The following is a 27,804-nucleotide window of genomic DNA, read 5'->3' on the forward strand; positions in this document are numbered from 1 at the left end:
AAAGTGCAGAGTGTGAAGCTGGATGAAAACAGCGGGCCAAGCAGCATCTCAGGAGCACAAAAGCTGACGTTTCGGGCCGAGACCCTTCATCAGAGGGGAGCTCTCTGATGAAGGGTCTAGGCCCGAAACGTCAGCTTTTGTACTCCTGAGATGCTGCTTGGCCTGCTGTGTTCATCCAGCTTCACACTTTGTTATCTTGGATTCTCCAGCATCTGCGATCCCCGTTATATCTAATTAAAGGGCAGTGTGTGCATAAAATTAATTTGCTTGCCAACATAAGACATCAGTGTCAATATTTTAAGCTTAGGCTACGAAAATGTCTTCACAAATAAGTTGAAGTTTGACACAACATCGAATTAAACTATTGTACCATTTATTAGAACAAAAGTAAAATTCAAAGTATTGCAAATTGTTTAATCAGCAGGAAATGTTAACTTTGCAACAGCAAATTCATACTGCACATTTTGCGGGTATTAGTACAGGGCTCTTAAAACTACAGTGAAGAGCCTTTGCCTATCACGTTTTTCTTTGTCCGGTTTCAGTAAAATGATATAACATTTCGGAGCAAAAATTCTAATAAGAAAACCAAAGCTTGACGCCCAAATAGCGAACACTTCGACAGCCACCGTGTACTTTCCAGGAGAGCTGACATAAGCCGGAATAAAAGTGATCCAACAGCACAGAAGATCAGCATACTGAAAGTTATATACTTCGCGTCATTGAAATTGTCTGGAAGTTTCCGAGCAAGAAAAGCTAGCAGGAAACAAACAGTAGACAGTGTACCAATACAGCTGGACACAAAATAATAGGCTTTTCAAGACCCCATATCACGTTCCAAAATTATAATGTTTCTATAATACGTCATGTCTTTCATTGGATGGGGAGATGATACAATGAGCCAGATCGTGCAAATTAACCATTGAACAAATGTGAGGCCAAAAACTCCTAACCGTTGCTGCATCGGGCCAAACCAGTTTATCATGTTGTTGTTGGGAAGAGTTGCTTTAAAAGCGATCACAACAAGAATGGTTTTCCCCAAAATACAGGAAATACACAGAACAAACACAATTCAAAACGCAGTCCGCCGCAACATACAGGACCATCCGGTCGGTTTCCCAATGAAGGTGAGTGAGCACAGGAAGCAAAGCGTTAGCGCAAAGAGAAGTAGGAAACTCAGTTCCGAATTGTTCGCTCGAACGATCGGAGTTTCCCGAAAATGGAAAAAGACAGCAGCTGCACCCAGTGCAAGGCACACTCCCACTAAAGCAAGGGCCACTAAGACGCAGCCGAGAACCTCTTGGAAAGAAAGAAATTCAATCTTTTTGGGAATGCATCGATCTTTTTGCTGATTGGACCAGTATTCCAAAGGACACTTCACGCAATCGTTTTTTTTTAAAATACAAGATTCATTCTTTCCACAAACTGACATGGTATTCGATTCATTTTTTGTGTGTACCTGTGATGTTGCTGATCTCACCATCGGCGCACTCTGTGCAGTCGAAACAACAAGTTGGCTGACCTTTCCTGCTGACCTTTCTTGTCCCGGGAGCGCAAGGTTCAGAACAAAGGGCACGTGGAATCTGCAACAACGGAAATGATGAGTGTACTGTTCATATTATTGACTCAGAGCGAAACACACAGATTTGTTAGCATTTTGTCATTGCTAGAGTGATACCCTATGGTTACGTAGTATGCTCTGCCACTGTGATCTGTCACGTTTTCCTTTCCAATATTGCACGAGTCACCTTTTCAATTTTGACTGCCCAGTGCATTGTGCCCTTCAGGCAGTGCATTGTCGATCATGTAAATTCTCTGTCTATTTAGTGTTGCATCTGAAACCTCAGTTGTATGCTTGGTCAATTTTCTGCCACTGGAATATGTGTGTGTCCATAATTCTCTATTTGCCACATCTCATCGTTTGTGATTGTGGTGAACTATGCATTTCAAACAAGGTCGTGGATTCAGTCACCTACCAGTCTACAATGATAATGGAACACAGCCATTACGCTCTCAAATGTTTTCACATGCCTTTAGCCCAAGACAGCTAACAAGTAACCCAACACTACCCGATGTTTTTTATCCCCATTATTTAAGACGTGAGACATCAGCAACACAGCAATCCACCCCAAATGATATCAAAAAATGCCCGCATGCATTGGATAGAGCAGAAACTCCAGACATGACAATTCCAGTTCCAGTCCGGATAAATATCACTCAGGCGTAAGCAAGATGGTAATGTCCAGAATGTTGTTAAATACTATCAGAGATAATGGGGACTGCAGATGGTGGAGATTCCAAGATAACAAAATGTGAGGCTGGATGAACACAGCAGGCCAAGCAGCATCTCAGGAGCACAAAAGCTGACGTTTCGGGCCTAGACCCTTCATCAGAGAGGGGGATGGGGGGAGGGAACTGGAATAAATAGGGAGAGAGGGGGAGGCGGACCGAAGATGGAGAGTAAAGAAGATAGGTGGAGAGAGTGTAGGTGGGGAGGTAGGGAGGGGATAGGTCAGTCCAGGGAAGACGGACAGGTCAAGGAGGTGGGATGAGGTTAGTAGGTAGCGGGGGGTGCGGCTTGGGGTGGGAGGAAGGGATGGGTGAGAGGAAGAAACAGTCCAACCAGTCTCTGCCTTCCTAACCGGTTCTTCCTCTCACCCATCCCTTCCTCCCACCCCAAGCCGCACCCCCCGCTACCTACTAACCTCATCCCACCTCCTTGACCTGTCCGTCTTCCCTGGACTGACCTATCCCCTCCCTACCTCCCCACCTACACTCTCTCCACCTATCTTCTTTACTCTCCATCTTCGGTCCGCCTCCCCCTCTCTCCCTATTTATTCCAGTTCCCTCCCCCCATCCCCCTCTCTGATGAAGGGTCTAGGCCCGAAACGTCAGCTTTTGTGCTCCTGAGATGCTGCTTGGCCTGCTGTGTTCATCCAGCCTCACATTTTGTTATGTTGTTAAATACTACTGGTTCATCAATATATCGCAATCTATTAAAACTGAAGTGTTTGTTTCTCCATTTACTGTTTCGTGGCCAATGCAGAAATCTCACTCACGTGCACGAAAACCTGGACAGAATCTGGGCATAAAATGATTACTGGTGAGTGATGCACACGTGCCATGCGCTGGTCATTTCTTAAAGGATAGCACAGTGTGCTACAACCTCCCCTTCAAGTCACGCATAGCTTTGATTTGAGCATTTATTGATACAATTTAATTCACAATGAATTAACTGGTCTTCAACTTTCTGCCAACGGCACTAGAAATGCACCAGCACCATATGATTGAGGTGTTTGCGGAAGAAGGGTCACCACTGTTTCCTCAGCAGCAATGATGAACACATTCTTTTCTCATCAAAATCTCACAGTAATTATTGCCCAATTAACTATGCTACATCACCACTGTCTTTTTAATTAACAAATCCTTTGTTTGTAAAACAATTAAGTAATGTGAAATAAATTATGTACTTTTTGTGAAATGGATAACACTACTCAAAATACTGACAATGCTGCTGTGCCTGATAAAATCAGTATTAGTTCAGAGATGTGTAGCACTTACAAGCGAAAACATCGAATATCAAAATCTCTTAATAGACATCAGACAATCCGGATTTTCTTAATACGACGGTACGAAATTGAACAAAGAAATGAGAGACGTGTTAGCGAGATGATTGATGTCAACAGTCATTTGTTTCGAGCGTGCGCGTCAACATCGACACAGTGGTCGACGATAAAAGAATACTGATTTTTAAGATTGCTTTGGAGATCGTGGGTGACCAATTGGTCGCATAAGCACAGTTTGCATACAGTGAAATATGTTGCAAACATGAATAACACGGGTGGTTACATGTTGATGGTGGTTGTTGTGGGGTGTGGGTAGTCTCCATAACATCAAGTTGAGACTCATTCAAGGTCCGGATTTCTTTTCTTCAAACTAATCATAATAATTATTATCTGTTAGCTCAGAACCCTGTGAACGGTTCACTGAATGAATTCTGTCTGCAGCTTGAATAATCCCACCAAAAGCAACGATGTTCTATCTCCAGAGGAGTGTTGCCATCAGAAATAACATCCCAAGCTTGCAGTCATGTGACGCTATTTATCTATGATCTAGAATCGTCAGCAGAGAAACGAACTGCTCCTTGCTTCTTATGATAATCCATGAAAACTTATTTCAACACCCGAGATGCATAATGAGTTGATTAAATGTCAAATAATTCCTCTCTTGGGAGTTTCGGCATGTTCCCATTAAATCCACGTATATCATTCGTTTCAAGAAAAACTTGCCGATTGGCTATAACAGACAAATACAGGAATTGCTGGGCAAACTCAGCGGGTCAAGCTGCATCAGCAAAGATAAAACAAAGCTGACATTTTGAGTCCACAAGACTTTCGTCTTGATGCCTAACTTCCCCGTCATATAAAAAAGATACAAACAAAAATATTCAAACTCACTGCAGAATTAAAAATCGATGCCTTCAAAAACTAATGAATCAATTTCATGCCGGCTGCTTTGAATAAAAATACAATACAATGACAATGCAATCCCAGCTGTTGAACAGCACAGACACCCGCAGTGCGAAGGAGCAACAAAATGTAATGCTTTGACAGGTGAAGAGAGGCTAAAATGGAAGGAAGTGACCGAGAAAATTCGTTAGTTGTGTATAAAACAAGCGCTGAAAGCAAGGACAATAAATAACGGCCGAAAGAGTGACGTCCACAATGTAACAATTCATAAAACCACATGTGTTAGCTTTCCTTTTTTGGGTCTAAATGTCATTTTTTACCATAGTTTCTCAAAGCCTCGCCAGGATCTTACCTGCTTTCCACTGGAGCTCCACACAATATCTCCGATGTTCAGGACTAGTTCTTGTCCCTCCGGTGCTGAACTTTCATAATATCCAATATTTACAATTTCAATTGATCCTTCCAAATTCATTTGTAAATTTACTAATTCATACGTTGCGACTGGATCGCCATTTGCGTCAAAATGCACGATTTCCCCATTCTTAGCAGTGAAATTTACAGACTGTAGGTAATGTAACAACTAGAGGAGAACAATGCAAGGCGGGTAAATATTAGGCTGTCATTGGGAGACATGCATTAAAATTAATTGAAACATTTGAACACACATGTTAGAAATGCACAATATCACAAATCAACACCTGGAAGGTAACAAATAGCGATTGGGGATCCATCTTGCATTTTAGCAAATTCTCATCTTGGGCTCAGTTTAAAATAGGATTCTGGACGGAATGGCTCCGATCGAGAAAGTACGGACAATATTTTCACGACAAATATTTGACGACCTGACACCACGGTGCAGTTCTCAAAGAATGCTGAACTATCGAAGCGACTTGTTTCAAACGCACCTGCAGGATGCTGCAAGTGAAACCTCGCCACTATCTCCCTCACCAAAAAAAATTAACATCAGAACGAAGAGCATTTGTCACATTGTTATTTGTGGCAAGTGCGAAGGAGCAAAAAAATGTAATGCTTTGACAAGTGTAGAGAGGCTAAAATGGATGGAAGTGACCAAGAAAATTCGTTAGTTGTGGATAAACAAGCGCTGTAACAAAGGACAATAAATAATGACCGTAAGAGTGACGTCCCCATTCTAACGAGTCATAAAATCACGTGTTAACTTTCTTTTTTTCGGGTCTAAATGTCAATTTCTAACCATAGTTTCTCAAAACGTCGTCAGCATCTTACCTGCTTTCCTCTGGAGCTCCAAATAAGATCTCCGATGTTCAGGACAAGTTGTTGACCCTCCAGTGCTGAACTTTCATAATATCCAATATTTACAATTTCAATTGATCCTTCCAAATTCATTTGTAAATTTACTAATTCATACGCTGCGACTGGATCGCCATTTGCGTCAAAATGCATAATTTCCCCATTCTTAGCAGTGAAATTTACAGACTGTAGGTAATGCAGCAACTACAGGAGAACGATGCAAGGCGGGTCAATATCAGGCAGTCAATGGGACACATGCAGTAAAAGTAATTGAAACATTTCAACACTCACATGTCAGAAATGCACAATATCACAAATCACCACCTGGAAAGTAAGAAATAGCGTTTGCAAATTCGCATCTTGGTTTCAGGTTAAAATGGGATGTTGGAGGGGATGGCCTAGGCTTAGAAAATAAGGAGACTTTTTCCACGTTAAATATTTGACAACCTGACACTACAGTGCAGTTCTCAACGAATGCTGAACTATCGAAGTGACATGTTACAAACGAAACATACCACTGAGAATGCGAAACCTGCAGGGTGCTGAAAAGAGAAACTTTTCGCCACTATCTGCCTCACAAAAAAAACTAACATCGAAACTTCGATCATTTATCACATTGTTATTTGTGGCAAGTTTGTGGATACCATTTGGCTTTTCTGTTTTATGTATCACAACACTGTCGAAAGTTTGTCACCATTTCACTGATAATACAATGTTGCTGAAGAGCTTCAGGCCTTGTCGGTCTTATTAAATAAATGTTCTTTTGTGCAGAGCATCTAACTGACTACTGCCAGTAAATTTCCAATATTTTGTGGATTCAATTTTTATTTTGATTCATATTTGTCAAATTAGCATTTTTTTTATCATTCTCTGAGGAAAATATTGGATTCTTCTTAATGAGACTGGTTGTTACAAGGGATATTGGTGGAATTAGAATAGGTCACACATCGTCGTTATATGGCGTCAATGGGATTAATCTGAAACAAAGTGAAATATCTTCCTACCTGCCAGGGCTCAAAGCTTAAAATATGAGCACAAGTATTATTCATAAACGGGCCATTGCCTTCTTCACAGGACAGCATATCGTCAAGTGCATGGGCGACGGCATATACCGCTTTATACACCTGGTAGGAGCTTCCGTCCATTATCGCTGGAAGATAGGCATTTTCTAAACCATCCAAATGTTCATTACCTGTGCATGGCCGAACCTTACTGGCAGAACTTCCAGTCATTGTCCTGTTGCCGTTTGTTAAAGTGCACGAGAATACAGTTTCCCAAAACTTCTTCACAAATATGCTGTCAGGAAACCTGGAAGGGTGGATTTTCACAAGATAATCTCTGAGGCCGTCTACATCTGTTCTACGGGTTGTCGGACCGATGGCCCCAATAAGAAACCTTCCTCTTTCTTCAGGTGAGAAACTATCTTCTGTCACCCAACCTTCACTTCCAATCCATTGTATTCCCGTTATATTTTGGCGCAAAATCTCTTTAATTAACACTCGCATGTCTCCGCCATGCAGAAATCCAACCACAACGTTTGTCGTTGCCTCTTTCATTACGTGAACAATTTTCCTGATTTTCTCAGTGGGATCGGTTCTGTAAAACAATTCAGAGTACGGGATGCAAATCCCATGTTTTTGGGCCTCTTCGATAAATGTTCTCATTCCAACGTTCCTATAATCTGTGCTGCTTCGAATAGTCCCAATCCAACTCCAGCCAAACGTTTTCACAAGTTCAGCAAGAAGTTTGGACTGATATTTGTCGCTTGGTATCGTTCTAAAGAAAGTGGGATACTCCTGCTTGTCGCTCAGACAGGAGCAAGTGGACAAGTAGCTAACCTGCAGAGAAAATAGTAACTGTGTGAAAACATTCAGCAGGAATCATTTAAAAATGTTTTATTCCAGGATCTTCAGGACAAATTTTCTTTTGAATATTTTGGATAGCAGTGCAATATTAAATCTTAAAACTTGCGATTGGAAGGTAACCGACCGAATTACCCAAAGCTTGATGGGAAGTTGTGGCACACTGGTGACAAAGGTAATGTCACTCGATAAGTTATCCACAACATAAGGATTTAAGGGATGTTGGATCAAATCCCACAAAAGCAGACAGAAAAATTTTATTTCAGCAAAATCTTAATAAATAGTTACTCTAACGTCGTGGAAATTCCGGCGGCACGGCGTCTCAGTGGTCAGTAGTCGCAGTGTCAGGGATCACAGTTGCATTCCAGTTTTTGGTGAATGAGTTTAGGTTACAAGTTTTCGCCTTGTCTGTGTGGGATTCTGCCGGTTGCTGCTGATTTGATCCACTGGCCAGAGTTATGCCGATAAGGTGGAATACCTATGTTAAATTGCACCACTGTGAACAGGGGAATGAAAGCTACGTGGAATGTCACTGTCATGCGGGGTGTTCAGACAGGGTGGGATAGACCTCGAAGTGTCGGTACGAACTCGATGAACCAAATGACCTTTATCACCATTAAATTGTACCTTATTTTTATAACGGCGTTGAATAAATAGAGTCAATTATTTGACACATTACCATTGGGATTCTGAACGTTCCAATTGTCGTTGCGGCTGCAATGGAGGACGTGGATTTCTCACAGCCAATAATAGCTGCAACATTAGAGGAACCTTTACATTCGGGATACTCGATTCGTTCTTGCTTTCCATTCACCAAACCAGCGCTGCTTTCAATGCTATCGCGGACATCGAGCAGTCGTCGTAGATCTCATATCCCAGAGTGATATTCGGAAGTAGAGTTTTACTCCGGTTTATTTCTTCAATAACAAATATCATGGTCTGCATCAGGCAAAACCTCGTAATGTCAAAGCTGTGGATAAATGCGAAAGGAAATGACATGCATGTTTATTTCACCGTCCAATTATGCGGATCTCATTCACACAGATCTTCCAGCCCCGTTGAGGCGCTCGCCTCAATTCAGACCAACCACGGCAAAGCAAATTTCGGGCAACTGACTTACCCTGGATTGTAATAAGACCTGCTTGGGCCCCTAAAATCATGATCCGGACAGATCACATCATTCAGTAAAACTGGGTGGATTGTCCGCAACATGTCCTGCTGCATACATTGACGTATGTCGGTTTTACAAGTAATGTGGAGGTGGCGGTATTCTACTGGAGTGAGCAAAGTCAGAAGTAACACTACACCAGGTTGTAATTCATACAAGTTTGTTTGAAATTGCAAGCTTTCATATCTGAGCTCCTTCATCAAGTGAAGTGACTTCTGACTGGTTTTACAAATGTTTAACGGCCTGGATATTAGCGAGAGTGTCAAAGCATCCCGGCACCCCAACCTCATGCCGGATTCCACAGCAAGCTGTTGGCAACAGCACTTGCAGACCTACACCACTAGGTGCCCAAACATTCTGCATTCATTAAGTGCGGTACACGTCTGATACACTGGTGCTCTTTTCTATTCCAGTATTCACTAAGAACCAGGACACCAGCGTTACCAACATCCAACATCCCATTATCTGTCAAATCCCAGTCTACTCAATAACCGACCTACTTCCCACCACCCTATCCGAAAACAAGCGCTGCTCATCTTTACACTAACTTGCTTTGCCCTTTTTCACTGAATGAGGGACCTGAGGAGTTCACTTAAATCACTGAACGAACGAACCCTTGAGAGTGTCTGAAAATATCAAGAGGCGCACAAAATATCTGGAAAGGCGTAAAACTCCAGAAAGCATTTGCAAACAGATATCAGCAAAAATGAGAACTTAAAACAAGCTAGAAATATTGCAAGAAACATGTATTTTACAAGCAGTTACAAATATTAGCTGCCAGAAGACCACAAATCTCGCGGCCGTGCCCTTATCCTCATATGTTGTCCAATGACCTCAACCGGAACGGAGATCCGCGACATCTATGTCTCGCTACTGACCCTTGCCAATTCCTTCCAATTTTACTGAGTGAGCAAAGAGGAAATTCCAAGACCGCACCAAAGTCAAAAAGGTAAAGGAATAGTTGTAGAAATGTTCAGCCTTGCATGCCTTTATTTTGCTCCTAACTGGAAGTTGGATCTATTACAAATATTAATAAGTTGGTGGCTTCTCGTGATGCTGTTCCTCACAAAATGAGACATTCTTTCGGTATCCTGAATTTCCGAGCTATTTTTGATATTCCGAACTTTTCATAGTGTCGGCTGTATATGCCGAATCCTCCGCTTCCACACAGTACGAATCTCGTTCCTGCAATCAGCATGGATTCCCGGGCGGATACGGATGGAAAATCTCCTCCCATTTTGAATAATATGTCTTCTTTCTCAATCTCAGTTTTCTGAATTGGAAATAATTTGCAATCCATTATGTCACTTTCATCTGATCCATGTTGACTGATTTTATTCCTTTCCCTGTTTTGACGCACTTTATCAACAGGATTTCAAAGTCCACAAAAGATGCATTCACTTCCCTTCTATTTCCTTCGGAACAAATCAAAATAATTGGACAGCGAATTTTATCTTTCGCAATTCAGTTCTAGCGTTTTGATAATATATTTCTAATGTCTAAATGTTTTAGTTTCCACTTTCGTCAGGTTTCCATTTGTTTTCCTGTCCTGTTTGTTCGGATGGCTGGTTTGTCATTTCGTTTCCCGTGAAATGGCTTAGAAGAACCAATCACTGGCCCTCTACCAGTGTATATGTTTGTTTTTGTTTGAGTTGAAATATCTCGCGTAAAGCTCTCTGCTTTGTCGCCCCCATATACTTTTAAAATATGTGGCTGCAATCAAACTGGAATTGGTTGAGTGAATTTTGTAGGTTCTTATTAACTTCAGTTGCACATGTCGCATTGCCCGCCTCATTCTGTGAATGTATGCCTGCTTGTTCTAACTCCATGCTAGAGAACTCATCAATTAAATATGTCTCTCTATCTTTCGGGGAAATTCTTTTCCCCGCAAAGCATTCTCATCTATTGATGTATCTGCAAAATATTTTAGAGAATTTATAATACTGTATGGATAATTTAATCTCTTAACTCTGCTTCATCTTCCTGTTTGTCCTTCCGAGTTTACTCACTCATCTCGACCTATTCTCTCCGATCACCCATTTCTCTTCTGTGTCGTTAACGTTTGCCCCTTTCCTGGAACGCACATGTCCCCTTATATAAATTTATAGACCAGCATTCTGACCAGTATTCAGTTCATTCCTTCTTTTTAATAGAATGCATTTCCCAGCACTTTGAGCATCGTTCTACCTTTTTCCCATGGTGCCCTACGTTGTCTATCCTCCATCGTCAACATTTGCTCAGTTAATTTGCACACGTTCTAATCTCGCAAGATTGTTCCCGACGGATGGTGATGTGAAATCGGGATTTCTTAGCGTTTATTGCTCTGTCCTATCTTACACAATACGAGTGTGTTGGACTTATGGCAACCGATGAAACATCACGATTTACACCGCGGCATCAAATTTCCTTAAATCCTTTTCCTGATTTCCTTCATAAATATGCCAGTCTTCATTCTCATTCTGCATTATCATAAAGTCTACGAATACTGTTACATCGGGTTTGCTTTGTTGTTGCTTCTCTGCTTCTCTCCAAACGACTAAATTACACAACAAATCCTCAGGTGTTGGTTTCAGAGATAATGGGAACTGCAGATGCTGAAGAATCCGAGATAACAAAGTACGGCGCAAGATGAGCACAGCAGGACAAGCAGCACTTTGGGAGCACAAAACCTGACGTTTGGGGCCTAGACCTTTCATCAGAAAAGAAATTTTCTGATGAAGGGTCTGGGCCCAAAACGTCACCATTTGTGCTCTAAGATGTTGCTTGGCCTGCTGTGCTCATCCAGCTCCACACTCCGTTATCTCACCTGTTGGGTGTTTTGTTTCGTATACTCGCACTTATCAAGTCCATACTTAGCTGCCAAATAAAACTGAAAGAGAAGGAGATTTAAAGAGTAATATATCGAGAAATGAGGCACAACTGTCTCGTCAAAATAGTTTATAAATTTGTGGGATCGTTGTATTTGTGTTTAGTCCCAATGTACTTCAGTAATTTAGCCACCTCGTCACTTATCTCGAAAAGAGTATTGGCGCATCGGTAAGAACACAAGGCTTCAAATTGCCACACAGTGCGCGCGGGAAATTAAATTCAGGGTACCCGCACACGACGTTTTGGCAATTTAACTCATCTTTGCCAAATATTATGCTGACATCATGCGCAGTTTAACATAGAACACAGTTTAAGTGACCAACAATATTACCACTGGAAAACAAAGCGTGTTTTGAATTCATATCCATATAATATGCATGCTTTGATGCATCATAGATCATTTTTGGACTCCTTTAGAAGTTTTTGTCCACTTTTTACAATCGAAGGACAATTTTTAAAAACTAGTTCTTCAACAATTCCTTGTCATTACAAGTGACCAATTCCCCTTAAACAACCACAGATATACAGCTTGCCAGTAGAACCCAACATGTCTCGCAGCATCTGTGGAGAGATAAACAGAATAAACCTTTCGACTCGAACATGACTTTTGAGAACTGATTTTGTCCTTTCGTTGCATGCAATACTAAATTGGAATTGGACTTTGTCGCATTATTTAGAGAGCTAAGAACAAGCATTATTCACGATGTTGTTAAGAACAAGGACAAAACTGTTCAAATGTTTCAGTTGATGATTGCGCACTGAGTCCAGAAAATTAATCCAGATGTACAGTTACGTGAAATCAGGATCTTATAATCGTTTACTGCACTGACTTATCTTTCGCAATGCATGTCTTTTGGTTTAATAGCAAATGATGGAACATCATGTTTCACATCTAAATGTGCTGTGAATATGCCGCCTAGAATAATATCACCACCTTCAGACAAATTCGGCAAGACCTCTTTTGCTCGAGGTCTGCAGACCATTCCAAGTGATTACCATGTAGGCAAAACAGACAGAGACAGGAATGTTTGAAACGAACCCATCGCTTTCTTGCAAGGATGGTAACACTGAGTTAATAGAATAAAGAAAAACGAGGAATTATACAGCATCTGTAACGACCCGAGGACATCCCACAGCGCTTCACAGCGAATGACTCACGTGTCACCTGATTAAATGGATCAAATCTCGGAGACACTGCACAATCAATTTGCCTGCCTGGCACATACATTCACACCGGCAATCAGATGTAAAAGGTCTTTACTGCTGTAGATGTAATTCACGTGAAATGACAACAAATGAACCTGAAAACCCAGAATTAGTCAAGCTTTTCCAAAATAGAAAACAAGATTGGAAGAAGGATTAATGGTCATCACGAGGTCCATACCAAAAGGAAGCCATTTATCCTACCGAGTCTGTCAATCAATTAGATCATGGCTGACCTGACAATCCTTCACTAGGGTTTCCTGCATCTTTCCTCAAAACCCTTGATTACCTTCATACGTAAACGCCCGTCTATCTCATACAGAGTCAGAGAATCATATACCACGGAAACATGCTCTTTGGGGCAGCCAGTGCATTCCAAGCATAAAACCAAAATAAATTAGGTTCAACTCCCCCTTCATGCCCCACACCACTCCAAACCTTTCCTATTCTTATACTTATCTATTTTTTTAAACATTGTAAGTGTACCTACATCCACCACTTCGTCAGGAACTTCATTACACTCGTGAACTAAGTGTGTAAAACGTTTGCCTCATCTCTGTTTTAAATATTTCTCCTCTCAGCTAAAAAAAATTGGCACAGTCTTGTGTCCCTCATACTATGAAAAGCCAACAATCGTTGCCTCTATCTATACCCCTCATTATTTTGTAAACTTATATAAGGTCGCCTCTCAATTTTCTACCCTCCAGGGAAAAGTGAGTCTTAGCCTGTGCACCCTTAATATCTCAAACCTCCCAAACACGTCAAAATCCTGGTAAAGACTGAAAGAACTGCAGTTGCTGTAAATCAGGAACAAAAACAGGTGGAAAAGCCCAGAAATCAGGTGGGATGACGGCACAGGGAAAGTTAAAGATCAGAATCGATTTCCAAAAGTGTGGAAACAGGCCCTTGGGCCCAACAAGTCCACACCGTCCTTTGAAGCATTCCACCCAGACCCGTCACCCTATAACCCACAAGCCCCTGAACAGTACAGGCAATTTTGCATGAGCAACTCAGCTAGCCTGCACTTCTTCGCACTGTGGGAGGAAAGCAGAGCAAACGCACGCAGACACAGGGAGAAGCTGCAAGTTTCGCACAGACAGTCGCCTGAGGCAGGAATTGAACCCAGTTCGCTGGCACAATGACCACTGAGCCACCGTGCTGCCAGCTCAGCATTTCCATTCACAGATGCTGTCAGACCTGCTGAGCTTCTCTTGACTCAATTCGCATTATGGGTTGAATTCGGAATTACTCAACCATTTTCTAATTTACCTCTTGCTTCTTCTTCAGTTCTTCTCTCCTGGCGTACTATCCATTGTCTCTTGTTCACCACTCTCATTCAAATTTTTCTCTGTCTCTGTTGGCACTCACTTCTCCCACACTTTGGCTTTGACCTAAATACCAGTTTTTCCAACCGACTAATATTGCTGGTGAAGAGTCACCAGGCTCGAAACGTTCATTCAGTATTTTCCCCAAAGAAGCTGCTAGACCTGTTGGCTTTCTTCAGAACTTCCTGTTTGTGTTCAGATGTCAATCACCCAAAGCTATTTGTTTGATACTGGAATAATGGGCTTCAACCTGAGTGAAGAAGGTGCAACTACAAATCATAAATGAGCAAACTGAAGAGAAAATTACCTCAGCCAATGGGCGAAATGAGCAGAATCTAAGATAGTGGCGGAGTAGGATGTTTCAGCTAGGGCTCGTCCGCTCCATCCATTGTTTTAAAAAAATTCAACTTTTGTGTTTTTTTTCTGTCTTTTTCCTTTTCGGCAATGCCCAGAAATCCCGGACTCAGTACAGGCAGCCTCCAGACTTCAACATGCTTTCGAACTCTCGGTCTCAGAGAGGCCCCAGGGAAGCGTCCTCTAGGTCTGTTGTGGTTGTCTTTTGGCTCGGCACGATGGACTCTCGGCTTGGCATGGTGTCCCCAAACAATCACAGAATCGTAGGATCCCTACGGTGCGGAACAAGACCACTTGACGTCTCTGCAGAACAGCACACCGAGACCCAAACCATACATCCCACTGTATCTCTTTTAACCCTCATTTACCATGGTTAGCGCAATTAACATGCGTATTCCTAAACACCACAAGGGAATTTAGCATTCCACATAACCTGCATATGCTTGGAAGGATCAGCAAGTGATAAAGAAATCCTGATTTCACGTAACCACACATCCAGTTCGAATTTAGTGGATAATCATCAGTTGCAATATTTAAACGGTTTGGTCTTTGTCTTTAACACGATTATGTTCTGATATTTGAATCAGATAATTACTTCTTAACTATTAAAATTACTCGACAAAATCGACTTTGAATTTGTCATCGCAAACGAGGGAGGTACATAATGAGTTCTCAAGCAGAATCCAATAAGACTCGAAACGCTGTTTCTCTGTCCACCGAGACTGCGAGACCTGTTGAGCTCCTCTCGCATTTTCTGCGCTCGTTTTGAAGGGAAGAATGGCTACTAGTTACGACCATGAATGGCGGACGAAGGTTTCTATCAGCCCTGCAGTGCTAAAATGGTAATGTGCTCGGCAGCAACTTCTAAAGAAATCTCTAGTCGCATATACAATGCATCGAAGGTACATTGAATGTATGCGACGTGGATATTAATTAGAAATGCCCCGTTTGCCTGCGCCGATATTTTTGCAATCCATTAAGTAAAGTTCTGTAATGAAATTAGAATTATAAGCTCACTATCGTACGGAAGTACACCATTCTGTCCATTGAGTCCACGCAGTCCCTTACCACATTAACGTTGCATTTGCCATGGTGAACCCACCGGGTCTGCAATGCCTGCAACTCCACGGGGTTATTTAGTACGGTCAGTTCCTCGACGTTGCACATCCGGTGATGGAAACAGTAGACAACGTGTAAAGATGAGCTGGTGAACCCCTATCTACTGTGGAAGGCTTGTTTGGTGCCTTGAATGGGGGTGAGGGAGTGTGTAAGGGCAGGTGAATAGTTCCTGTGGTTGCAGGGACAGGTGCCGGGCTGGTGAGGTTAGTGGGGAGTGAACTGCGGAAGAGGGAGCGTAAAGAGAAGGATCCCTATGAAGGGCAGATAGGGGTGAAGAGGGAAACATATCTTTGCTTGTGGGGTCGGATTGTAGTTGGCGGAAGTGGCAGAGAATGCTTTGTTGGATATGAAGGTTGTCCCTTCGCTCTCATCTCATCTTTCTCGCCGCTTTCCTACAAATGTAATAAGAATATTCAGCAAGTCAAATGTGCTATTCATTAAAACAACATTATTCAGGTATTTGGTCCATAGATTCACTTGAAAGTACTAACCTACCTCTGCACTCTTAATGATGTCAACAGGCAGTATAATATTATTGATATTTTGCACAATGTTAGTGATTTAAACGCAATAATATAAAAATCCATATTTCATTACGCATACCTTCATCTTTTTCAGCAATGTATCTGGTAACTAAAACAGCACTTGTCTTTGCAGTATTCTTTTATTTTCGGATGGTCCGTGTGAGTCATTGGCAAACAAAGGATTTATTCCTAATTACTGATGAGAAAACATTGATTACCCTTCTTCTGCAAACACTACCATCACCTTGAGGTGGCCCAATTCCAGTCTTCTTAGCACGTTGTGAAAGTGCGGTAGATAGAGTGACCGCGAGACCAATTCCGAAGGAAATGAATCAGCAAGGGGAAGAGGCAGAAAGTGAATAATGCAGTCAGCAAACCGATCGAGGCACCCCAAGAAGCCCCCGTGTATCTGCAGCAGTGAAAATAGCAGGCAGACAGAGGCCTCTCGGAATCTGCAGCTGTGGAATCTGCAACTGTGGCGAAAGCAGGCAGCCCAAAGAGTCTCAGCATCTCTGGCGGCGTTAGGGAGGTCGGCCCAGCAGGGAGGTTATCGAACCCACGTCGGAAGAATGAGATCAGCGCGGCTAAGCGCTTCAGGAGGACTGCGACGTTAAATCTTTATTTCGTTGTTTTTCTACTTTATGCGAGGAAGGATATTTATGTTGAACGTTTAATTATGTTACGTGATTTTTTCTACTTGGTATGTAAGATTTTGTACCTCGGTACATTTGAATCGAAGATGGCGCCTGGAAAGGCAACATTGTACGCTTATCACTGTACCCCTGTATCACCGTTGTTGAGTACACATGACAATAAATTTCATGCCAATTCTTTTTCTGAAGTTCTCAGTTGTGTGGTACTGTTGAACGAGTAGTGTTTGACAGCACTACTGATATTACGATTATGTTGACTATGGAGTATGAACTGGCGATGGTAATTGGTTGGACAAATAGTGAAATTGCCATGGAAACCGAAAGGACTCTAGATGCTAGATGTAAGTTAGAAATACCAACTGAAATTGCTGGAAAAGCCCCACAGGTCTGAGAGCGCCTGCGGAGAGAAGTGTAGTGGAATGAAATTGTCCCGTTTGACGGGCAGGACATATTTAGCTAATTTTCAAGAAATGTCCGACTTGCACCGGGAAATTTGGAGTTTATGTGACGTGCACTAAGCTCAGACTGTTCACCAAGTCATGATGGACGGTTGGCTGAGCTGACATCTAGAATCATTGGGATCTATTGTCTGAGGGGAGGCTGGTGGTGTTGGTGCAATAATTAGTTCAGCTGGGCTGAAGATATTTGAAAACCATTGAGAGCCCATTGAAGTCCGACAGGTGCACAGATCCTCGAGGTCTTTTGATCTAATAATTGGCCACCCACAGACGCGAATAGATGTGGAAAATAGAAATTTAGGGATATACAGATTCCAGTGGCAGAAGATTGGTCACTCAGACAACTAATGCTCCAAATGCAACATGTAATACCCAGAGAACTGTCATGATCTGCAATGCATTGCTTGAGACGCTGGACGGAAGGCATCGAACAGTCAACATTTAAAACACAATTGGGTTAATATTTGAAGGGGGAAACTTACCGGGTACTGTGGCAGGTAATAAAATGTGAGACTGGATGAACACAGCAGGCCCAGCAGCATCTCAGGAGCACAAAAGCTGACGTTTCGGGCCTAGACCCTTCATCCAGCCTCACATTTTATGATCTTGGATTCTCCAGCATCTGCAGTTCCCATTATCACGGGTACTGTGGCAGAGTTAGGTTCCCGACCTTACATCATGCTTCTGCCGATGACAAAATACGAACGCCTCTATGTGTGCCACACCATGAATCCAATATTTGAATAACGCAAACATTCTTCACTTTGTTTTAGATTTCACGAGCTCTTTGCTCAGAATCTTGTCCTCCAGAACAATAAAGGTCATGGGAATGGTCAGCAATATGTTGTTTTGGAGCGCAGTGTGGGCTGATGGTGAGATTAGCAACAGGTATGTGCAGACATAGTGCCCACACTTTTGTGAGCAAAATCACTGGCGTATTACAAAAGTATTTATTCATTCTTTCAGATACCACCAATTGCGTGGTGTCTTTCACAATATTGGTCCAATCAGCAAAAACAACGTTGTGTTCCCACTCAGATTGAATTTATTCTTTTCAAGAGTTTCGAGGCTCCATCGTCGTGGCATTTGCTTTGGTTGGAGTATTCGTTTCACTGAGTACAGCTGCTGTATTCTTCCGATATCGGGAAACGCCCGATGTTCGAGCAAACAATTCGGAGCTAGGCTTTCTTGTTTTCTTTTTGCACTGAAACGTTTTCTTGTTTTCGCCTGTACTCACTAACCTTCATTGAGAAACGGACCAAATGTTTCCACATGTGGTGGCGGACTGTGTTTGGAATTATACTTGTTTTCTGCATTTCCTGTCGCTTGGGGGAAACTATTCTTGTCCTGCTCGCTTTTAAAGAAACTCCTCCCCATAACAGCATCGGGAATGGAAGTATATAGGGATTGGACGTCCATGGTGAAGATGAGGTGTTGAGGACCAGGGAATCCAAAGTTTTGGAGGATGTGGAGGTTGTGGGTGTTGGTCGGAAGTTCCTGAACCGGGAGAGAAGATTGAGTCCAGAACAATGGAGGTAAGTTCATTGGGACAGGAGCAGGCAGAGACAACAGGGCGACCAGGGCAGTTGGGTTTGTGGATTTTGGAAAGGAGATAGAAACGTGTGGTGCGGGGATGTGAACAATGAAGTTGGAGTTTGAGGGTGGGAGTTCACCTGAGGTGATGAAGTTGTGGATGGTCTTGGAAATGATGTTTCTTTGGCCGCAGTAGGAGGAGGTGTCAGAGAGCTGACGCCTGACCTTTGCGATGTAACAGTCAGTGCAGCATACCACAAACGTGTATCCTTTGTCCGCAGGTTTTATGGCAAGGTGGAGATTGGAGCGCACGGCTGCACGTTCTGTGGGGGGAGAGGTTGGGTGAAAAGGTTGCGACTGATGTCTCCAAGGCAGTTAGCGATGAAGAGGGCCAGGGAGGGTACGAGACCTTGGAGTGGTGTCCAGAAGGATGGGATGTGTTGGAGGCCGGAGTAGGGGTCAGTAGAGGGAGGGTTAGGCTCATGACTACTGAAGAAAGTGCGGAGGAAGAGGCAGCAGAAAAACTGTTCGAAGTGCAGTCGTGAGCGGTTGAGATGTTAATGTGATAACATCCCATTGATTTCTATACTTCTATAATTTATCTGCATTTGATTCCTATCCAGACACTTTAATTTATAGAAGTAAACTCCTCTCTACCTACACATAGGTATGCAGACACTGCCCTGAAGCTTCCTGCCCAGGTAGGAATTCAGTGTAAAGCTTTTGTAACTCCTTATCTTCTCACACATCGGTATACAGACACTGTCTTAAGCTTCCTGACTAAATTAAAATTAGAATCAAACTGTTTCAAATAGGGTTAGGTGGGGAAAATTTGTAAAGGTGTGAAACCTCTAAAGCATGTAACTTCTGTCGCTGACCAAGGGGCCAGGGTACTGATTTTGTTCTAGCCAGACACACTGGCAACTTGAAATCACAATCTGTCCCGACAACAACTCGAAATCGCCTCCTGCCATTCGCAGCCCCTTCGATACTATATCCTGGTCTTTTATGTCGTTGATGTAATAATTGTTTGGTATCCTGTTTTTGTCTGTTGTAGTAATTGTTTTATGTATCATGTCATTGTAAATTGTGAAATCGTTTTATGTATCATGTCTTTTGTAAAGTGTAAAAAGCGGGGACAGCTCGCTGCTCGGGGAGAATTGCTTGCGAGACTCTGCACTCTGTGCTAAGTTAAGTACAGTGATTCTCCAGAGCATGCACTTGCTTGGTAATAAAAGGATTTGTGTTTTTCTAAACAGGTCAGTGTCTTGTTATTGCAGCAAGTCCGTGAGGGTCTCCAAAAACGAACCTGGCACGGTATTCGTTAATGTTCGCGTGGAGGGGAATAAAGGTCAGTCCTTTACTGAGGACTGGCCATTCATCCTCAGGGAGTGGGATGTCTGGGGGGATGGTGAAGATACGGCAGGGCTGTGTGCTAGTATATACTCTGGAGCTCCTGGCTCTGAAAGTGGTGGGTGGAGTGCCATCAGTTGTGGGCAGAGCAGCATCAGCATTGGCGGTGGATGGAGCGACATCGGGGTGGGCTGGGAGGCGTCGGCAGAGGGCAGAGTGTTGTGGGCGGACTGGCGTTGGCAGGGAAGTTCTCGACATTGTTGGCAGCGTCAGTTAAATTAAAGCAAATGAACCTTAAAACCCCAAGTCTGTTAACATTTTCCGTTCAGACAAAAGGTAGTAAAACTTACACCTACTAATGATCATTGGGCACAGCCTATAGCATAAGTGGAGCATATAGTCCATCGAGCCTGATCATGGCCCATCTGAACATATTCAACTCCAATTTCCTTCCTGTTTCCTTGAAAGACTTTGTTCCTTGGTTAATTAAAAATCGATCTCATATACTCGAATATATTTGAAGATCAACCACTCACGCTGTGTGGTGGAGAATTCCATAAATTACTTGCCCAAGATGATAAGCAATGAATAGAAACAGAGAAATCTACCACAGGGACTTCGACAATTCAACTCATTGCATCCATTCTGGACAAACATAAACACCGAATTATTCTAACATATTAACAAACACTGGACCCATAGCCTTAGTATTGCAAGGGCACATGTGGATATTTTTCAATATTCTGATGATTTCTACCACCACTACCACCACCACCCTTACAGGCAGCGAGTTCCAGGTCACATGAGTACAGAAGTCTTTCTTCACATCCTCTCTGAGTCTTCTGTCTCTTACTTTATATATCTGTCCTTGGGCATTGATTCATCCATCGAAGAGAACATATATTCCTATCTACTCTATCTACGCTTCTCAAAAATTTATATATCTCCATCATGTCCCCGACGAGTTGACTGTGTGTCGAGAAAAACAAATTTAGCCTGTGCAATCTCTCTTCTGCGATTTTACAGTTCATTTCTCTCTTCACTGGTTGACCACTTCGCCTGAAATTAAGCCTCGACTCTATATTTCCCACAAGGTACAATAGCTTTTCTGGATTTTCCATCATGTTCCCTGGGAATTTTACATGTTTCAAGAAGGTCATCTTAAATTTTCTAAGCTTTATGAGTGCAAACTGGATATAATCCACTCCCTTTGAAACGAAGGACATCATCCTATTTGACTTTCATTTACCTGCTTTTTTTGTTCCACCTTCTGCACAAGAATTCCAAAATATCATTTTCTGCTATGGAACCCTGCAGCTTCTGGCACTTGTCATCGGGTTCGGTAACGTTTGAATCTAATTAATTCCTTCCATGTTTTGTACCCAGTCCACACCACACCCTGGATTCATGGAGTCATACACTATGGAAAAAGACCTTTCCGCACAACTCATCCGCGCTGACCAGACATCCCAATATGATCTTTCCCTTTTGTATAGCTTTTACCATGCATCCGTCTGAAAACCTTGTTTTCTTGGGCTCATCCAACTGCCTCTTAAATGTTGAATTCGTATCTGCCTCTCCTACTTCTTCTGGCAGCTCCATCCACACAGCCACCAACATCGGTGAGAAATCAATTACACCTCACATCATTTTTCAATCTCTCCCCTCCGACACTAAACGTTTCACCTCTGGGTTTGGGCTCCACGAACGGAGGAAAAAGACCTTGGCTATTCACCACTTTCTGTTTTTGTTTCACTTCTCCAGCATCTGCAGTTCTTTGTTTTATTTTAGATTAATGGGCTTCATTCTATGTCGAAAATATGCATCTACAAATTGTAAATGAGCAGAATGAGAAGACAATGACTCCAGTCAAAGAGCTAAAGGAATGTAAATACGAACAGATAGAAAGGCTAACTTAGTAAAAGTACAGCATACTCGTGGAATTCATATCTGCATCAACATAACACTTCTGTGCCAATGTGTTGAAATGTAGACGACAAAATAGTCTTCGCAGATAACAAGGCCTGTGAAACCAAGTCGAATTTTCCCTTTCCGTGCGACAACAAAACAACAAATGTTACAAAAGGGACTGTAAATTTTATAATCTGCAAGGAACTTTAGCATTCGTGTCATAGAACTGTACAACATGGAAACAAACCCTTTTGTCACATTTGTCCATGCTGACCAGATATCCTGAATAAATTTAGTCCCATTTGGCATCTTTTGGCCTTTAAACCCTTCCTATTTATATGCCCATAGATGAATTTGAAATGTTCTAAATTGTAACAACCTCCAAGGCCTCTTCTGGCAGCTCATTCGAGACATGCTCTTGCCTCTGCGTGCAAAAGTTGCACACTCAGTTCCCATTTCAATCGTTTCCCTGTTACCTTAAAACTTTATCCTCTAGTTTCAGAATCCCTCACCAGATTAAAAAAAGACATCGACCATTCAGTCTATACATGCCCAGCATGATTTTATAAGCACCTCCCAGGTTACTCCTCACCTTCTGACAATCCAGGGAAAATAGCTGCAGCCAATTCAGCCTCTCTGTATTGCTAAAACCCTGTAGCCCTGGAAATATCTCTGTAAATCGAACATCCACCCCCTCTAATCAATGTAGTGGCAACTTTGGTATATTTTTCACTACTTTGTATACCTGCAACTCTACTTTGAAGGAGCAATGCTCCCCTACCTTAGCAACACTTCTTAGGGCCACACCATTAACTGTGTAAGTCCTGCTGTGGTTTCACTTAACAAAAAAAAGCACTTTGTATTTATCTGAATTGAACTCTGTCTACTACTCCTTGGCTCACTGACCCATCTGATAAAGATCCACCTGTGCTTTGACGTAATCAGCTTCTCTCTCCACTACACAAACTACTTTGTGTCATCTCCAATCTTGTTAACCGAGCCTCCTATATTCACTATAAAACAGTTGTATTAATGACAAAAAGCGGTTGACCTGGCGCTGATCCCTGTGACAAACAGTTGGTCACATGCCTCCAGTCGGAAAAGCAGACTTCTGCCAACACTCTCTGTCTCCTACCTTCAAGCCTGCTACGGCATGGGTTGCTTTGGCACATTTGACCATTCACTCCCACTTCTCAACAAATTAAGACATAATATGCACTGTATTCAGCATAGCTCACCAAATTCCTCATGCTTTGCTCTTCTTACCTCTTATTCAGTCATTTTTCTCTCTGGTTCCTGTACGTTATGTTTTTTTTTTACTATCTATGTTCATATCTATCTGTGTATTTGCGCTGTCTTCACGTATCTAGTCACTTCTCTCTAATTTGGCTATGGCACAAATATAAAGTTTTCCTGGATAATATTAATTCTCATGAAGCGTCATTGGACTTAAAATATTAACTCTGGCCTCTTCCCCTACGTGCTTCCAGACCTGCTAAGTTTATGCAGCACGTTCTGTTTTTGCTTCAGTTCTCCAGTACTTGCAGTTCGTTGCTTTATTATTGTAGAATAATGGACTCCATTCCATGCAAATAATATAAATCTACAAATAGTAAATAAACAGATTGAGAAGAAAATTACCCCAGCTAAAGAGTTAAATGAAAACCAACACTAACGGGTAGAAAGGCTAACATAGTTAAAGTACAATATGTTGATGGAAGTCATATCCACACCAAAATAACACATCTGTGCCAATGTATTTAAATGTAGGCGACAAAACAGTCTTCACAAATAACAAGAAACATTAAACAAAACAGATTATGTTTTTTACTCATGACAGCAAAAACACAAATCCATCAAAATTGTATATAAATTGTTAAATCAGCAAGAAATATCAGTATTATCGTCATAGCGACAGGCAGCTGTATAGAATGGAGACAGACACTTAGGACCAATTCAGCTGTGATGAACAGATATTCTGAATAAATCTAGTCCCATTTTCCAACATTTGGCCCATATCCCTCTAAACCCTTCCTATTCACACATCCACATGCCTGTGAAATGCTGTAATTGCACCATCTTCCACATCTCCACTGGCATCTCATTCCATACATTCAGCACCCCCGAGTGAAATGTTGCCCTTTAGGTTATTTCAAATCTTTCTGCTCTCACCTTAAACCCATGCCATCTAGTTTTGGGCTTCCTCATCCATGGGACGCGACCTTGTATATTCAGCCCAACCGTCCACCTCATACTTTTTTGATCCTCTGTAAGGTATCCCTTTGGCCACTAATGGTCCTGGGAAAATAGCCCGCGCATATTCAGCCTCTCCTTGTCAGGTTCGTTTTAGGAGACCCGCATGGACTTGCTGCACTAACAAGGCGCTGACCTGTTTAGAAAAACACAACCCCTTTTATTACCAAGCAAGTACAAGCTGTGGAGAATCACTGTACCTAATCGGGCACAGAGTGCAGAGTCTCGCAAGCAATTCTCCCCGAGCAGCGGACAGTCCCCGCGTTTTATACTTTACAAAATACATGATACAGAAAACGATTTCACCATTTACAATGGCATGATACATAAAACAATTACTACAACAGACAAAAACAGGATACCAAACAATTATTACATCAACAACGTAAAAGACCAGGATATAGTATCGATTGCTAGTGAAGTAGCTGCTAATGGCAGGAGGCGATTTTGAGTTGTGGTCCGGGACGGATTGTGATTTCAAGTTGCCAGTGTGTCTGGCTAGAACAAAGTCAGTGCCCTGGCCCCTTTGTCAGCGACAGAAGTTACATGTTTCAGAGGTTTCACACCTTTACAAATTTTCCCCACCTAACCCTATTTGAAACAGTTTGATTCTAATTTTAATTTAGCCAGGAAGCTTAAGACAGTGTCTGCATACCGACGTGTGAGAAGATAAGGAGTTACAAAAGCTTTACACTGAATTCCTATCTGGGCAGGAAGCTTCAGGGCAGTGCCTGCATACCTATGTGTAGGCAGATAAGAGTTTACTTCTATAAATTAAAGTGTCTGGATAGGAATCAAATGCAGATAAAAGACTTTATTTTATAGAAGCATAGAAATCAATAGGATGTTATCACATTAACATCTCATCCTGAGAGCTCAAACCCTCCAACTCTGGCAACATTCTTGTAAATCTTTTTTGAGTGGTTTCTAGTTTCACAACATCTTTCCTATCGCCAGGAGACGAGAATTGAACACAGTATTCTAAAAGTGGTGTAACCAAAATCCTGTACAATCGCACATGACCTCCCAACTCCTGTACTCGGTCCACCAAAGGATTGTACACCAACAGCTTTTTTTAACTGTCCTGTCTACCTCAGAACTTAGTTTCAAAGGACTATGAACCTGGGTTCCAAGGTCTCTTTTTAAAGCGACAGTCCCCAGGAAATTACTATTTAGTGCATAATCCTGCCCTGATTTACCTTTCCAAAATGTAGTGCCTTATATATATCAAAGTTAAACCTAATGTGCCACTGCTCAGTCCATCAGCCATGTGAACAAGATTCCATTGTACTCTGAGATAGAAGGAACTGCCGATGCTGGAGTCTGAGAAAACAAAGTGTAGAACTGGATGAATGCAGCAGGCCAGGCAGCATCAGCGGAGCAGGAAAGCTGACGTTTCGTGTCTGGGCCCTTTTCTGAAGAAGGATCCAAACCCGAAACATCAGCTTTCCTGCTCCCCTGATGCTGTTTGGCCTGCTGTGTTCATCCAGCTCTACACCCCGTTGTGCTCTGAAGTAACCTTCCTCACGCTTCACCACATCTTTTCCCCATCTGCAAATTTATTCAATGCACCTCCTGATTTTGCATCCAAAGTATTTATATAAATGACGAAAAGCAGTGGACACATTAGTCATCCTTGTGACACATCAGTGGGCGCTGGCCTCCAGTCTGAAAAGCAACACTGCATGCCCACCTTCTATCAACAACCTTAGAGCACTTTCTTTACCTGAGTGGCTAGCTCTCCCTTTAGTCTATGTGACCAAGCCTTGCTAACCAGTCTCCAGAGAGGAATAATGTCAAACACCACACTGAAGTCCATATACGCCACGTTTCCTGCTCTTGCCTCATAAGTTCTTCTTGGCCTTTCTTCAAAAAAAACTCAGTCGAGTGACACGATTTCCTACATATGAAGCCAGTGTTGTCTATCCCTGATCAGGCTTACCATTTCCAAAGACATGCAAATCCTGTCCCTCAGGATTCTATCCAAAATCGTGACCACCACTGATGTCAACTTCACTGGGCTATAGTTCTCTGGCTTACCCTGATGACCTTTCTTTAAGAGAGGTATCATTTTAGCCAACCTTCAGTCTTCCAGCACCTTGCTGTGGTTATTGATGACACAAATATCTCAGCAAGGGGCCCTGCAGTCACTTCCCTGGCTTCCCACAAGAGTTCTAGTCTCGGGTAATAATCCACCTTTATGCGTTTTAAGATATGCAACACGTCCTCCTCCAAATTCTGGACATTTTTCAAGCTGTCGATGTTTACTTCCCCACCTTCCTTATCTTTCACATCCTTCTCCACACTAAACACTGATGCAAAATACTCGTTAGTACACTTCTCGTGTGGCTTCACAAATCGGCTTCGTTCAGGAACTTTCTTTGTATTCATTCATGGAAATGTGAACATTACTGGCTGGGATCCCATTTAATGCCCATCCACAACTGCACAGAGGGCAGTTAAGATTCAATCACAAGACTGTGGGTTGGAGGGGTAACAATGGCCTATTTAAGTGCCCTACTGTCTCTCTAGTTACTATTTCGTCCTTAATGTACTTGTAGAATCTGTCTGGATTCAATTATTCCTATTTGACAACGATATCTCATACCCTTAGTGCCCTCTTCAATTCAATCCATAGTAAACTTCTACTGCTTTTATGCTCTTCTATCGATTCAGTTGATCCATGATGTTTATACTTGACGTATGTTTCATTCTTATTCTTGAACGAAGCATCAATTTCTTAGTCATACAGCTTTCCCTCCACCTGCAACATGGTCTTCACCCTGAGCTCTCGTCATTTTGAGATGTTAATGCGATAACATCCCATTGATTCCTATACTCTATCAATTAAAGTCTTTTATCTACCTACACATAGGTATGCAGGCACTGCCCTGAAGCTTCCTGCCCAGATAGGAATTCAGTATAAAACTTTTGTAACTCCTTATCTTCTCACACATCGGTATGCAGACACTGTCTTAAGCTTCCTGACTGAATAAAATTAGAATTAAACTGTTTCAAATAGGGTTAGGTGGGGAACATTTATAAAGGTGTGAGACCTCTAAAGCATGTAACTTCTGTCGCTGACAAAGGGGCCAGGGCACTGACTTTGTTCTAGCCAGACACACTGGCAACTTGAAATCACAATCTGTCCCGATAACAACTCGAAATCGCCTCCTGCCTTTAGAAGCTACTTCACTAGCAATCGATACTATATCCTGGTCTTTTATGTTGTTGATGTAATAATTGTTTGGTATCCTGTTTTTGTCTGTTGTAGTAATTGTTTTATGTATCATGCCATTGTAAATGGTGAAATCGTTTTCTGTATCATGTCTTTTGTAAAGTATAAAAAGCGGGGACTGTCCGCTGCTCGGGAAGAATTGCTTGCGAGACTCTGCACTCTGTGCCCGGTTAGGTACAGAGATTCTCCACAGCTTGTACTTGCTTGGTAATAAAAGGGGTTGTGTTTTTCTAAACAGGTCAGCGTC

General features: G+C 42.2%; 1 protein-coding gene across 1 annotated transcript; it reads right to left on the reverse strand.

The window, feature by feature from the left end:
• Window positions 1-473: 473 nt before the first annotated feature.
• LOC132210497 (extracellular calcium-sensing receptor-like) lies at window positions 474-15,682 on the reverse strand. Its single transcript, XM_059650841.1, is given in 12 exon segments — window positions 474-676; window positions 679-1,388; window positions 1,453-1,580; window positions 4,819-5,046; window positions 5,712-5,939; window positions 6,740-7,573; window positions 8,277-8,433; window positions 9,833-10,038; window positions 11,572-11,634; window positions 12,860-12,934; window positions 14,632-14,787; window positions 15,584-15,682. Coding segments are annotated over 12 exon segments (3,087 nt in total).
• Between the last annotated feature and the right edge of the window lie 12,122 nt (window positions 15,683-27,804).

The sequence above is a fragment of the Stegostoma tigrinum genome, chromosome 14, assembly GCF_030684315.1.
Source record: "Stegostoma tigrinum isolate sSteTig4 chromosome 14, sSteTig4.hap1, whole genome shotgun sequence".
Taxonomy (NCBI): Eukaryota; Metazoa; Chordata; class Chondrichthyes; order Orectolobiformes; family Stegostomatidae; genus Stegostoma; species Stegostoma tigrinum.